The sequence below is a fragment of the Rhinoderma darwinii genome, chromosome 5, assembly GCF_050947455.1.
Source record: "Rhinoderma darwinii isolate aRhiDar2 chromosome 5, aRhiDar2.hap1, whole genome shotgun sequence".
Taxonomy (NCBI): domain Eukaryota; kingdom Metazoa; phylum Chordata; class Amphibia; order Anura; family Rhinodermatidae; genus Rhinoderma; species Rhinoderma darwinii.
In genome coordinates, this window is record NC_134691.1 from 246,801,195 (window position 1) to 246,817,679 (window position 16,485).

Genomic DNA, 16,485 nt, shown 5'->3' on the forward strand with positions numbered 1-16,485 from the left:
CTCCCTGTATATGATGCCAGACGCCTCCCTGTAGATGATGCCACACGCCTCCCTGTAGATGCCACACGCCTCCCTGTAGATGCCACACGCCTCCCTGTAGATGCCACACGCCTCCCTGTAGATGATGCCACACAACTCCCTGTAGATGATGCCACACGCCTCCCTGTAGATGCCACACGCCTCCCTGTAGATGCCACACGCCTCCCTGTAGATGCCACACGCCTCCCTGTAGATGATGCCACACCAGCCTCCTTGTAGATGCCACACAGCCTCCCTGTATATGATGCCACACCAGCCTCCCTGTATATGATGCCAGACGCCTCCCTGTAGATGCCACACGCCCCCTGTAGATGATGCCACACGCCTCCCTGTAGATGATGCCACACGCCTCCCTGTAGATGCCACACCAGCCTCCTTGTAGATGCCACACCAGCCTCCTTGTAGATGCCACACCAGCCTCCTTGTAGATGCCACACCAGCCTCCCTGTAGATGCCACACCAGCCTCCCTGTAGATGCCACACCAGCCTCCCTGTAGATGCCACACCAGCCTCCCTGTAGATGCCACACCAGCCTCCTTGTAGATGCCACACCAGCCTCCTTGTAGATGCCACACCAGCCTCCTTGTAGATGCCACACCAGCCTCCTTGTAGATGCCACACCAGCCTCCCTGTAGATGCCACACCAGCCTCCCTGTACATGATGCCACACCAGCCTCCCTGTAGATGCCACACCAGCCTGCCTATAGATCGTGCCACATACTCACGGGTGCAGCGCCGTCTCTCCTCTTCTTCACTTGTGGTCACTCGTCTGCACGGGATCTGGCAAGGCAGTGCGACGGGGCGGTGACGTCATCGAGGCGCCTTCAAACCCGAGTGACCACAGACGAGTGACCACACCTGAAGAAGCGCCACAAACGTGAGTATGCCAACGATAGCCAGCAAGGGAACTAGTAGTTCCCTTGCCAGTGCCCATGTAACAGATCCGTTTTTAACGGTTGTTACATGTATTGACAGCCGTTAAAAACGGATCCATTGACTTCTATGGGGGCCGTCTGGCCGTTAAAACGGCCAAAAATAGGACATGTCCTATTTTTTGACGGCCATTATTCACGGGCCGTTAAAAAAACGGCCGTGTGAATGCACCCATAGAACATCATTGTTCTGAAAACGGCCATGTGAAAGCCGTTAAAAGGACGGCCATCACATGGCCGTTTTTCACTGTCGTGTGAAAGAGGCCTTAAGAGACGTTGAGAATTCTGTTTTGAATAGTTTGAGGGGTGCAGTTTTTAAAATGGGGTGATTTATGGTGACTTTCTAATATATAAGGCCCTCAAAGTCACTTCAGAACTGAACTAGTCCCTGAAAAAACAGCCTTTTGTAATTTTCTTGAGAATGTGAGAAATTGCTGCTAAAGTTCTAATCGTTGTAACGTTGTAACATCCTAAAAAATTAAAAGTATGTTCAAAAAATGATGCAAACAAAGTAGACATATGGGAAATGTTAACTAGTAACTATCTTGTGTGGTATTACTGTCTGTTTTACAAGCAGATACACTTAAATTTAAAAAAAAATGCTATTTTTTGCAAATTTTCTCTAAATTTTGGTGTTTTTCACATATAAATATTTGTCGGCCTAATTAAAGTACAATATGTCACGAGAAAACAATCTCAGAATCGCTTGGATAGGTAAAAGCATTCTGGAGTTACCACCACATAAAGTGAGGCAGGATTCACACGAGCGTGTGCGTTTTGTGCGCGCAAAAAAATGCTGCATTTCGCACGCGCAAAAGGTCCATAAAAGCTCCGTGTGTAAGCAGCATATGATGCGTGGCTGCGTGATTTTCGCGCAGCTGCCATCATTATGACACTGTTTGTATATTTATAAAGAGAAAAGCATGTGGTGCTTTTCTGTTGTTATAGTTTTGACTACTGTAGCGTGCGTCCGTGTGCTGTTTTCACGCACCCATTGACTTCAATGGGTGCATGATGCGCGAAAAACTGGCAAATATAGGACATGTCATGAGTTTTACGCAGCGGACACACGCTGCGTGAAAATCACGGACAGTCTGAACAGGCCCAATGACTAACATAGGTCCGTGATTTTCACGCGCGTAGCACGGACGTATTATACGCTCGTCTGTATAAGCCCTAACACGTCAGATTTGAAAAAAATGGGCTGTGCCACATTTGTGAAAAATTGCAAAAATTTAATTTTTCTAAATTTAAATGTATCTGCTTGTAAAACGGATAGTAATGCCACACAAAATAGTTACTAGTTCACATTTCCCATATGTCTACTATATGCTAGCATCATTTTTTGAAAATTATTTTTTTTTTATCTAGGTTGTTACAAGGCTTAGAACATAAGCAGCAATTTCTCATATTTTTTAGAAAAGGTCAAAAGACTCTTTTTTAGGTACCAGTTTAGTTCTGAAGTGGCTTTGAGCGCCTTCTATATTGGACTGGATTTTTTACTTTATTTCTTGTCAAAATTAAAGTCATACCCATTATCGGAAAAAATTGATTTTTCAATTGTACAGCGTAGTTCCACAAAATGCTGCAAAAAAAATCTGTAGGATCTAAATGCCCACTACACCCCTCGATAAGTTCCTTGAGGGGTGCAGTTTGCTAAATAGGGTCACTTTTGGGGGGTTTCCACTGTTATGGCACCACAAGAACTCTTCAAACCGGACATGGTGCCTAATAAAAAAGGGCCTCAAAATCCACTAGGTGCTCCTTTGCTTCGATGGCCTATGCTTCAGCCAATTAGCACACTTCGGCCACATGTGGGATATTTCTCAAAACTGAAGAATCTGGGCAATAAGTATTGAGTTGTGTGTCTCTGGTAAAACCTTCTGTATTACAGAAATTTTTTTTAATAAAAAGTTTTTTCTGACAAAAAAAAATTAAATTTGTCAATTTCACCTCTACTTTGCTTTAAAATCCTGTGGAACACCTAAAGGGTTAATAAACTTCTAAATGCTGTTTTGAGTAATTTGAGGGGTCTAGTTTCTAAAATGAGGTGTTTTATGGAGGTTTCTAATATATAGGCCCCTCAAAGCCACTTCAGAACTGAACTGGTACCTAAAAAAAAAAAAGAGGTTTTTTTTACATTTTATTCTAAATATGATTAATTGCTGCTTATGATCTAAGCCTTGTAACGTCCTAGAAAAAAAAAAAGAATGTCTTACAAGCAGATGCATTTAAATTCTGAAAAATTTAATTTATTTCAAATTTTCTCTAAATTTTGCTATTTTTCAAAAATAAACACCGAATAGATCAAATTTCACCATTAACATAAAGCCCAATGTCTCACGAGAAACCAATCAAAGAATCGCTTGGTTAGCTTTAAGCATTCCGAAATTACCACAAAGTGAAATATATCAGATTTGAAAAATGGGCTTTGAGCCTTAAAGGGAAGGTGTCATGATTTTTTTTTTAATTATTATATTGCTTTTAATAGAATATGAACAAAAATTTTATTTCATTGTGTTCCCATTTTTTACTTTTTAATGTTTTCTGACTTTTACTTCTCTATGGGGGCTGCCATTTTTTTTTCATCTCTGTATGTGTCGATTGACGACACATATAGATATGGAATACGGCACACACAACCCCATAGAGAATGCAAACGGGAGCCGTTCCATTTTCAGTTTTGTGCGCCACTCCCACACAGACCAAAACTAAGCTCGTTCATGTGGACCGGAAGCTGTTGCCGCACAGTAAGATGACTACTTCCGGCCGTGGCTTCCGACCATATGTTCAACGAAGCAAAGGCGCAAGGAAGAGGAGCGTAGACCAGCGGAGGTGGCGGCAGGAGCAGCTAATTTATGTTCGTGTAGGATGTGTGTATTATGTTCGTGTATATGTGTGCGATACGGTCTGCTGAGCCCTGTATCTAATCCTCCTAGCACTGTGCAGTCGCTCAGAAAATGGCAGCACACAGTGTAGGAGGTTTGAAGACAATCCAACCCTTCCTTCTCCTGGAACTAGCCAGAAAAAGGGAGGGGGGGGATTATGTGAGGACACTAGAGGAGAGTGTGTCCACCCCAAATTTGCAGCATAAATCAATGAGGTTGCTTTACCACAGTGACCATGCTGCAATTTTGGGAACTGCTCCCTCTAGTGGCCAGCACATAGAAATGTTATAAATTAGAATCTAATTTATAATATTTCCTGACTTGTAAAAAAAATTAAAACAATCTGTAATCACTAAGGCTGGGTTCACACGACCTATTTTCAGACGTAAACGAGGCGTATTATGCCTCGTTTTACGTCTGAAAATAGGGCTACAATACGTCGGCAAACATCTGCCCATTCATTTGAATGGGTTTGCCGACGTACTGTGCAGTCAACCTGTCATTTACGCGTCGTCGTTTGACAGCTGTCAAACGACAACGCGTAAAAATACAGCCTCGTCAAAAGAAGTGCAGGGCACTTCTTTCAGATGTAATTTGAGCCGTTCTTCATTGAACTCAATGAAGCACAGCTCAAAATTTACGGCTGTCAGAGAAGCCTCGCAAAATGCAAGGAGGAGCATTTACGTGTGAAACGAGGCAGCTGTTTTCTCCTGAAAACAGTCTCGGACGTAAAAGCCTGCTACCGTGTGCACATACCCTTAAAGGAACAGTGTCATCACAAATTATTTTTTTATATGTTAAAGATGTTAGTGCTTTATTAAAAACGTTTATATGTGTGTGTTTGTGTTTTACTTTTTCTTATTTTTACACTTTTTCTTCCCTATGGGGGCTGCCATTTTTTGTTCCATTTCTGTATGTGTCGATTAACGACACATACAGACATGGAATACGGCAGCCACAGTCCCATAGGGACTGCGAACGGGTCCCGTCCCATTCACTTCTGTGTACGGCGTCTGTGTGGGAACTGCGCATGCGCCGCTCCCACACAGTCCAATTTGAAATTGGCGCCGTCCGGCGCCATTTTCCTGTGGACCGGAAGTCGCGGCCGGACAGTAATATTACTACTTCCGGTCGCGGCTTCCGGACTTGTGCACTTGGACCAGCGGCAGCAGACGGAGCGGACGGGCCGGAGGGAGCCACGGCGGCAGGAGCAGGTAAGAGATTTCAATGTATGTTCGTGTTTGTGTGTGTTTACTACTGTATGTAAACCTACTACACTGTGTGTTAGCTCAAAAAATGTGAAAAAAATAACTCGTGAAAAAAATTAAAAAAATTTGAACAATGTTTAATCACCCACACACTAAATGTTTAATTAAAAATAACAAAACATGTTTTTCTGGCAACACATTCCCTTTAAAGGACGGGTGTTGCGAAAAAAAAAATTTTTTATATAATATTGCTTTTAGTATGTTATTAAAATAAATTTTATTTATTTGTGTGTTTGTGTTTTACTTTTTTCTTTTTTCTAACTTTTACTTCTCTATGGGGGCTGCCATTTTGTTTTTCATCTCTGTATGTGTCGATTAACGACACATACTGAGATGGAATACGGCAGCTACAATGCATAGGGCACAATGAACGGGAGCCGTTCCATTGACTCTGCTCTCTGGCTCTGTACTGCGCAGACGCAGGTCAGAGTCACACAGCAGATCAGCTGTTTGCAGGGAGATAGCAGGCGCCATACTGAAGACCAGCTGCACTGCAGGTAAGATGTGTGTCTGTCTGTCCCACTCTCTATCTCACAGACCCCCGCTCTCGTTACCCCCGACGGGCCCCCACCTAACGGCCCGGCCTGAGGCTGGATTTACACAAGCGTGTGCTTTTTGCGCACGCAAAAAACACGGCGTTTTGCCTGCGCAAAAGCCACTTAACAGCTCCGTGTTTCAGCAGCGTATGATGCGCGGCTGCGAGACTTTCGCGCAGCCGCCATCATTATGACACTCCGTTTGGATGTTTGTAAACAGAAAAGCACGTGGTGCTTTTCTGTTTTCATTCATCCTTTTCACCGCTGTTGTGCGAATCACGCGCGTCCCACGGAAGTGCTTCCGTGCGACATGCGTGGTTTTCACGCACCCATTGACTTCAATGGGTGCGTGATGCGCGAAAAACTCTCAAAGAACGGACATGTCGTGACTTTTACGCAGCGGACTCACGATGCATGAAAATCAGGCACCTGTCTAATATAGGTCTGTGCAACGCGCGTTGCACGGACGTATATCCCGTTCGTTTGAATAAGCCCTAAGGGTAAGGCCACACACAATGTTTACAGCTGAAAAATCGGAAGCAGAACGCCTACAAGCATCTGCCCATTGGTTTCAATGGGAAATACGGCGTTCGGTTCCGTCAGGGCGTTTTTTTACGTGGTAGTTTTCCAAAACCGGCACGTAAAAAGACGCCCACCAAAATGAAGTGCGCATCACTTCTTGGGACGTTTTTGGAGCAGATTTTCATTGACTTTATAGAAAAACAGCTCCAAAAATGTCCGTTAAACGCGAGTGATTAAAAAATGGCTGAAAATCATGAGCTGTTTTCCCTTTGTTTAGTATGCGTGTGAACATACACTTAGCCTTTTGATGTGTCCTATAACACCGAAAATGGCTGCCGGACACTGCTTAGCAATTTGAAGACACCTTTTCCTGGCTTGTGGGAGGGGGGGGATGAGATTCCCTCCCACATTTACAGCAGCTGTGAGTCAGGTTGCTTTTGCCTTATTCACCTTGCTGTAATTCTGGGAAGTGCTCCCCCCTGGTGGCCAACATAGGAAAACATGTCAAATTATTATTTTATTTTTAATACTTTCCACCAGAAGAAAAAAGAAAATACAGCAAAAAAACGTAAAAAAAATATAATAGAAATATAATAGAAATAAGTGACGACACTTAAAAAAAAAAAGGTTTAATTTGCGACACATTCCCTTTAAATATAACTCGTTTAAACTGAAAAAAAATATAATAATAATAATAATTTGTATCAACATTCCCTTTAAGGCCAAAACTGGGCTGCGTTCTTAAGGGGTTATCTGGCATTCTAAAATTGATAGCCTATCCTCAGAAAATAGGTGGGGGTTTGACCCTTGCATCACCACCGATCAGCTGTTTAAAGGGGCAGCAGCGCTCAATACAAAAGTAACGGTGTGTGCAAGAACAAACAGAAATGAAAGCCAAAGTAAACCATGAAGAGGCTGCAGCACTCGTAGGAGCAACTGCGGCCCCTTCAAACAGCCGATCGGCACAGGTGTTGAGAGTCGGAACCACGCCAATCTAATATTGATGGCCTATCCGAAAAAAATAGCCCATCGATTTTAAAATCTCAGAGAGGGGCTCAATTTACATTGTTACATGAATTTAAAAATGGGTTTCAGTTGTCTCATGAAGACATCTCCTCTAAAGAGAGAAGCTATGTCAATCAGCCTATTGCCAGGGTTTAGGCTCCTGGAAACTCTGGCAATAAGCCATTATCACAGGCTGGCCATACATTTCCATTGTGGTGACTGCTGCAGTGGAAATGTATTATATATAGCCAATTCTAATTAATGGCCTACTATGGAATACATGAACAGGTAGGGTTAAGCAAGTCCCCAAAAGACATGGATATCTACATGGCTGGTACTGTATCCTGCTCTGGATTTTCCATCACCAAATCCGAACGGAAAATCCGTAGAATTTCAGAAGATACCCAAAATTTATCACAGTGGCGTACGTAGTATGAAAAATTTGCCACATCTTGCTTGACACTTTGCTCTTCCTTATAGAAACTCTTGGTGCACTATAAGCCACACACACCCTTCTCCACTATGCCACGCCCTTTTTCAAAACGTCTAGTAAAGGCGCAAACATCGGTTCTTAAAATTTTTCTAAATTTAAATGTATTAAAATTTGGCACAATTTTCGATACTTTAGCTGAATACGAGTAGTAAATCTGCCCCATAGTTTTGATTTCTCTCAGATATGTAAATCAAGAATTAGGCTAAATAAATGAGGGCACTTTATCTCTGTCCAGAATGAGAATCATGGGAACTCATCTCAGTCACATCTCAAGTTTCAGGGCTGGGCAGACATTAGGAGAAGCAGGCTTATAGCTCTCTGCATGGAGTCCTCCTCCAAATGCTGTAGTTCCAGTGGAACACAAAGCCGTTCGCTTCAGAAGATCAATGCTCAGTAAGAAGTTCCAAAAACACATACCCAAGGACAACTTCACTCCTCAAGCAGCCTGGGATACAATTAAATCTTTCTTTCTGGAATGAGATTTGCATTTCTGTACAACTACATAATCGTCATCCGCTGGAATACGCTATACTGGATCCTCACAATTTAACCCCTTCCCGCCGACGCCCTTTTTCAGATTTTCATTTTCGTTTTTCCTCCCCACCTTCCAAAAGACATAACTTATTTATTTTTCCATGTATATAGTCCTATGAGGGCTTGATTTTTGCGGGACGAGTTGTTTTTCGTAGCACCATTTATTGTGCCATATAATGTACTAGGAAATTGGAAAAAAAATTATTTGTGGGGTAGAAAATGTAAAAAAAAAAAAAGTGAATCCGCCATTGTTTTTTGCGCGTGGTTTTTACAGAATTCCCTGTGCAATTAAAACATGTTAACTTTATTCTGCGGGTCAATACGATTACGGCGATACCAAATATATATCGTTTTTTCTGTATTTTACTACTTTTACAAGTAAAAACCTAAGTGTAGAAAAGAAAATTTATTTTTTGTCGCCAAATTCCGAGAGCCATAACTTTTTTATTTTTCCATCGATTAAGCGCTATGAGGGCTTATTTTTTTGCGGAATAAGCTGTAGTTTTTAATAATACCATTTTGGTGTACATGCAACGTTTTGATCACTTTTTATTACATTTTTTGTAGGAGATGAGGACCAAAAAAATTGCGATTCTGGCGTTTACATTTTTTATTTTTTTTTACGGCGTTCACCGTGCGGGGAAAATAATGATATATTGTAATAGTTCAGACTGCGTCTGAGGCACCTTCCGCAGCATTCTGCGCTATTTTGTCTGGCAAACTATGGAAACCGGACAGAAGCCATTAGGGTAAGGCCACACGGTGCGTCGTTGACACGGTTTTGTTGCGTTTGAAATCTGCATGCCGTCAACTGCATGTGTTTTTGTCTCTGTAATGCTGCAGTTCTGTTGTGTTTTTGAAGGAAATAATTGATGGACATTGTTTTCGCTCGTGTTGAAGTTTGTTAGGTGCTGCCTGTATATAGTTCATTACAATGCATTGCAGAACTGTTAGCAAAAACGCAAGCAGTTCAGCAACAACTTTGGCAGCGCGGTCATTAACGATGTGCAGTCGGACATTATGAAGATGCCGTTAACTGCACAAAAAACACATTGTCATAGAATAGCAGCAGTCTGTCCGTAACCAAAATGTCCCCATTGACTTCTATTGAAAAATTACTTGCTGCTGTTTAAAAACGCAACATAAACGCACCGTGACCGCACCGTGTGGCCTTAGGCCTAGGCATAATTCACAAGAGTGTGTTCGATCCGTGATATACGGTCCGTATGTAGGCCGCATTTCCCAGACCGAACACACTGCAGGGAGCCGGGCTCCTAGCATCATAGTTATCTATGACGCTAGGAGTCCCTGCGGGACAACTGTCCCGCACTAAAAACATGATTACAGTACAGGACAGTTGTCCGGCAGCGAGGCAGTGACACCTAGCATCATAGAGAAGTATGATGCTAGGAGCCCGGCTCCCTGCAGTGTGTTCGGTCCAGGAAATGCGGCCGACACACGGACCGTATATCATGGACCGAATACGCTCGTGTGAATTAGGCCTTAAAGTCAATGGGTTCCGCCCGGTGTTGAATAAAGCGGCACAGCTTTTTCTGAATATATATATATATATATATATATATAGTAGAATAAGTACTGCAAAATATGAAAGTGTGAACCTAGTCTTCTCAGTAAACGTGTAGAGTGCTACACAAGGTGCGGCTACACAGAAAAAGGCAATGTGCGTCAACTGAATAAAACCACTACAAACGTTGCATAAAATCGCATGTGGGATTTACATGAGATGACGTGGTTTTTTTTTCTTCATTTTTTATGATTAAAGATTGGGTAAAATAATAAAATGTGATGCAGCAGTCGCACAATGTCACTGATGTAGTTCATTATTTTCTATGAGGCTAAGTTCACACACCCCATTTACGGACGTAATTCGGGCGTTTTAATCTCGAATTACGTCCGAAAATACGGCACCAAAGCGTCGGCAAACATCTGCCCATTCATTTGAATGGGCTTTACGATGTTCTGTGCCGACAGTCATTTTTTTTACGCGCCGCTGTCAAAAGACGGCGCGTAAAAAGACACCCGCGTCAAAGAAGTGCCTGTCACTTCTTGAGACGTAATTGGAGCCGTTTTCCGTTGACACCATGGAAAAACAGCTCCAATTAAGTCCGTAATGGACGCAGCAAAAAGCGCCTGCACTTGCCATTACGTCTGAAATTCCGGAGCGGTTTTCTCCTGAAAACAGCTCCGTAATTTCAGCCGCAACGGAGGCTGCCGTGTGAACATACCCTGGGGGTTATTGTAGCAGTTTCTCTATACATCACATGTTGCATATGTTATGACGACACAACGGCTCTCTATAACCTGTGTCATTGCGATGAGTAGTCGCATGATGGTTGCATCTTACATAGTAAGGAACTACTTCAACTGTTGCAGTGCACACTAAATAAACAACACATTTAAATCAGTACTGGGTACAACATCTATAAGGGTATGTGCACACACACTAATTACGTCCGTAATTGACGGACGTATTTCGGCCGGAAGACCCGGACCGAACACCGTGCAGGGAGCCGGGCTCCTAGCATCATAGTGATGTACGATGCTAGGAGTCCCTGCCTCGCTGCAGGACAACTGTCCCGTACTGTAATCATGATTACAGTACGGGACAGTTGTCCTGCAGCGAGGCAGGGACTCCTAGCGTCGTACATAAGTATGATGCTAGGAGCCCGGCTCCCTGCACTGTGTTCGGTCCGGTACTTGCGGCCTAAATACATCCGTCAATTACGGACGTATTTAGTGTGTGTGCACATACCCTAAGAATACTCCGCTCTTCACCGTATGGTTGCTTCAACTTTTTCAACCCAGAAAGTATGAAGTCTAGCTACGAACGTATCAATCTTCAGCAGACAAAAGCGATCGCTGGTAACATTTAAACATTGCAGGGTAGAAAATAAATGATTATCAGCCATTTAATCCATTTGACAGCCGTCCTGTAAAACTATACGAGTCGTACCATGCCTGCTTTTCCTGATAGCCTAGTCCTCATTGTACATATGGAGAGGATATATCCTCAGACATTTCATTCAGGTACTAGTGACCAAGCAGACTTCACATTCAGGAAAGCTGTGAAGACGACGATCGCAGCATTTAACAACATACGCCACAATGAATTCACCAAGATGCATAGATGAAGCCGACAACTCTCAGGCTGCACAACTTCCATAACTCCGACTTTCTACTCCTGACGCAGATGTAGTTCTTACAGGAAACTGTTGCTATAGTTTCCCCTCAGTTAACCGTAACAAAGTTAAAATTGCTTTGTAAAGTCAAGACAGAATTCCGGAGAAGTACGGGAATATTACTCGTAATTAAAGATAAAACTAACTGACAAGCAGAAACAAAAGCAAGAAGACGAGGTAGCTACAAGAAAGAAAAAAAAAAAAAAGAGGATTAGAAAGTTTACCTTCTAAACCCTCTTCTTCCATTTCCTCCCGCATGTAGGTTTCTTCTTCTGCCTTTCCGGCAGGACGGCTATGCAACCCCCCAGACATAAATTAGGTAAAGGCTTGTCTCAGCCATCCACAGCCAAACCCAGGCATCCGAGTCATGCTACGAGGGGGGGGGGGGGTTCGAGTCTCTTCCTTATGTCCAGCCCACAGATCGGAAAACATTCTTTCCCACAGCCACCATTGAAACGTCATACTCATCCACAGGCACTTTTCTATAGTGGGCTGAATTTAAGGTAAAGCTCTAGTCCGGAACCAATTCAATGTTCAGAAAATTGTATAGAAATTACCTAACGTGACATTATGTAACGATTTATTTGTTTACAAGCAGGAGGGGTCTGGTCACAAACAGTCACATGCTAGCAATATAACAGGTGTGAAGGACAAAAATTATTAAAATACATCATGTTCTCTCGGACTACCACCCATCTAGTGCTGCAATATGTCCATAGTAAAAAAAAAAAGCAGTACCAAGGAGCAGAGACGAGGTACCAGATTTACCCAGAATGCATATCCTCTCATACACTATAGATTAATGACATTCTAACGTACAGGGGCAAACTGACAGTCCATTGATGTCCGTCTCCATAGAAAAGAAGGATCAGGCATGTTTGATTTCAGTATCCCTCATTCTTTGTTCCTCAAAAGGAGATTAATGCTCCACCAAACCCTGCATGAATGTTTGGGTTGAATGACTAATCAGCCGACAGCTCTTCCTACCGACCACCCATACACCCTCGGCCGAGCGTCCATGTGTTTTCAATAGAGAGAAGGAAGAAGTTCGCCTTACAAAATAAAAGGATCGGGCATGCTGAGATCCTTATCTTCCCCAACATTTGCCATCAGGACACTGCCATACACATTAGATAGTCGGCCGCTCCGGCTGAAACTGGAAGTTTCAGCCAACATTCATCTAACGTGTATGACCACATTTAGTCAGGTTATATAGCTGTTGGACAAACAAGCATTGAAACTGCCTCTTATGTGACAGGGGCTTTGAGAAAGAAGCATTGCTCAAAATAAAAACTATCATAAGTCAGGCACCATAAGTGTGAGGTTATATTTGCATACAACTTTCATATGTATAAAAAGGAATTCCCCAACGTATTAACCAAACTGCACCCTTTACAGATAAAAGTGATCCAACCGTGGAGCCGAGTGGCTTTCCTGGTTATAGACAGGGGCCGCTTTATGGCAGCCTGCCTTCTGACAATATTGCATTGTTGGCCTGGTAACGCTGGGGATAGTTGTTCAGCATTGATCACCGATACACAGGATTGATCGGCTGTACAACTTCCTGTAATGTTATTACTAGTGTACGGGAAGCAGATTCTAAAGAACTCTGCGGAGGAAGTGATGTCACTTGCCAAATGTGACAATATGCCACACAATTGTATTATGATATTCCTTCGTAGCACACAGCTGTCATCCACCAACCAGTAATATAGTCTCCCGAACATCAGGTAACCGGGCTAGAGCCAAATGTATTTAAAGAGACTCTGTCACCAGATTTTGCAACCCCTATCTGCTATTGCAGCAGATAGGCGCTGCAATGTAGATTACAGTAACGTTTTTATTTTTAAAAAACGAGTATTTTTGGCCAAGTTATGACCATTTTCGTATATTTATGCAAATGAGGCTTGCAAAAGTCTAAGTGGGCGTGTTTAAAGTAAAAGTACAACTGGGCGTGTATTATGTGCGTACATCGGGGCGTGTTTACTACTTTTACTAGCTGGGCGTTGTGCATAGAAGTATCATCCACTTCTCTTCACAACGCCCAGCTTCTGGCAGTGCAGACACAGCCGTGTTCTCCAGAGATCACGCTGTGACGTCACTCACAGGTCCTGCATCGTGTCAGACGAGCGAGGACACATCGGCACCAGAGGCTACAGATGATTCTGTAGCAGCATCGGCGTTTGCAGGTAAGTCGATGTAGCTACTTACCTGCAAATGCTGATGCTGCTGCAGAATCAACTGTAGCCTCTTGTGCCGATGTGGCCGACACGATGCAGGACCTGTGAGTGACGTCACAGATCTGCACTGCCAGAAGCTGGGCGTTCTGAAGAGAAGAGGATGTTACTTCTCATCAGAGCGCCCAGCTAGTAAAAGTAGTAAACACGCCCCGATGTACGCACATAATACACGCCCAGTTGTACTTTTACTTTTCAACACGCCCAGTTGTACTTTTGCAAGCCTCATTTGCATAAATACGAAAATGGTCATAACTTGGCCAAAAATGCTCGTTTTTTAAAAATAAAAACGTTACTGTAATCTACATTGCAGCGCCGATCTGCTGCAATAGCAGATAGGGGTTGCAAAATCTGGTGACAGAGCCTCTTTAAAAGCATAAAATATAAAAAAAAAAAAAAAAAGCACTAGATACAAATATCTTAGATTCTGAAAAGGATATTATCCCTAAAGAAAATACAACAATGGATATTTGAAAACTGCACCAAAACCTTTTATCAGAAACCATTCATTTAATGTAGATCAACCCAAAGACAGAAGTATAATGCATAAAGTTGTCAAAGTGTCGCACTCCAGCAGCCGGTATATAAAAGATGGCACATTTATTATCTACTTTAGAAATATACCGACAGCTCTGACATTTTCACTTTCGTCAGTGTAAGGCTGGGTTCACACGACCATGTTACGTCCGTAATGTACGGAACGTATTTCGGCCGGAAGACCCGGACCGAACACAGTGCAGGGAGCCGGGCTCCTAGCATCATAGTGATGTACGACGCTAGGAGTCCCTGCCTCGCTGCAGGACAACTGTCCCATACTGTAATCATGTTTTCAGTACGGGACAGTAGTTCCACGCAGAGGCACGGACTCCTAGCATCGTACATCACTATGATGCTAGGAGCCCGGCTCCCTGCACTGAGTTCGGTCCGGGTCTTCCGGCCGAAATACGTTCCGTCCATTACGGACGTAACATGGTCGTGTGAACCCAGCCTTAGGCTGGGTTCACACAGTTTTTTTGCAGGAGGAAAATCTGGGAATTTTGAAGATTTTCCTCAGCCTGCTTGCCGATTTTCTCTGCGTTTTTCACCAATGGTCATTGAGCGGCACGGGCATAAAACGCAGCGAAATACGCTTTATCTGCCTCCCATTGATGTCAATGGGAGGTCAGAGGCGTAAACGCCCGAAGGTAGGGCATGTCCCTTTTTCCCGCGAGCAAAAAACACCTCCGCCTCACATTGAAATCAATGGGAGGCATTTTCGGAGGTTTCTTTGGCGCGTTTTCCGCGTCAAAAAACTCAGTGTGAACTGGCCCTTAAAGGGGTGTTGTCAGCATTAAGCATTTTTTGCTGCCGTTTTTGGAGTCGTTTTTCTGACACAAAAAACGGCTCAAGAAGTGACAAGCACTTGTTTTTACGTGACTTTTTTTTTTTTTAAACTTCGGAACTAAACACCGTTTTTCCTATTGAAATCAATGGTCAGATGTTTGGAGGCGTTAAGCTTCCATTTTTTAAGCAGTGTGAACATACCCTTATAGTACCCAGTAAAGCATCATGTGACCCATCGAGGAGAAGGACACGCAGGCCTAGAATATGACGGGACTAAACAACGAACCAATTCATGCAAACACAGCAGGTCTATTCTGTTCTCTCATGAAATGTAGGACTGGAAGAGACCATAACAAGTAACCACCCCAGACAACAGTGGAAGAGTCCATCTATCCATTCATACCATCAAGCCTTGTCTAAACATCAGGCCAGGAGCTGTGAGGTAGTCACACATGTAACTAACAGCTAAGTACTAGGAGGATAACATGAAGTCCTCCTCACATACACACACTTTACAGTGTAGTTCTAAATACACTGTCTCGGCAGCCCGCCTATCATCAGCAGGCCCATCACTCTGCAGAGCTCCATAAACAGTGCCCGTACCCAGCTTCCCGTCCTCCCCCTCCTCCTTTCTGCGGGGCCTTTTCCCTCCATCACTGAGCAGCATACAGAGGGGCCTCAGCTCGGTCTCCCCGCATACACGCAGTGGCCGGATATGAGACTCACCCATGTTGCCTTCAGTGCTGGACCTTCAGGTTTGTTGCGCTTCTCTGTGCTTTCAGTAACTGACACAGCCCCGGGACGTCGCCGTGCGCGTTACGTCTACGGACGGCAAGGAAGCGGTGACTTCTGCCCACACGGTGACGTCAGGAAGTGGGAGGACCGCCGACTGTAGAATCTGCACGCCCTGCTAGTACAGCGGGAGAGGATAGTGTTGACTGTGGGAGAATCGTACGTAGGCCGCTTCCGCCTGAACTCTTAGAATAGGAGGACTGGCAGAGCGGAAGGAATGACGAAGACGGCAGCGCTAGTGTGTGACAAAATGGAGGCCGCACATTCTGACGTGGATATTCTGTGCGCCTACGGGGAGAAAAACATGTCTTCCGCTGCAGACAGCCTCACTCTTGTGGGCTTCCCGGCAGATGAGGGTCACATGCTGTTTAGTTTAAGGTGTAGTGCAACTTTTACGTGTGTTCTGTAGGTATCACACATCTGTCCACTCATAACCATGTGGTTCATAATGTGGAGAACTCAGCATGTAGTACTATAAAGGCTTGGACTGGCCATAGAAGTTGACACAAAATTTAGTGTATTTCAGGGACTTTGGTTTGTACTGCATGACAGGGATATTCTATAGAAGTGTCACAGATATTTTTTTTCTGTAGGATTTGTGCATAATCTGACAGAAAACCTCTACGGAATCAGTCGTATAGAGGTCAGGTAGGGCCTATAGAAATCTGTTTACCCTATTACAGTTTTAAAGGAACAGTGTCATCACAAAAAATGTT

General features: G+C 43.6%; 1 protein-coding gene across 3 annotated transcripts in view; it reads right to left on the bottom strand.

The window, feature by feature from the left end:
* SEPTIN7 (septin 7) overlaps nt 1-15,982 on the bottom strand; it is a 220,265-nt gene extending 204,283 nt beyond the window's left edge. For 2 of the 3 annotated variants that reach the window (XM_075827030.1, XM_075827029.1), the window contains exon 1: nt 15,704-15,982. In XM_075827030.1, the coding sequence (XP_075683145.1) occupies nt 15,704-15,707 (4 nt within the window). In that variant the 5' untranslated portion in view covers nt 15,708-15,982. The remainder of the gene's footprint in view (nt 1-15,703) is intronic. The other variant, XM_075827031.1, reaches the window with a different exon arrangement.
* Between the last annotated feature and the right edge of the window lie 503 nt (nt 15,983-16,485).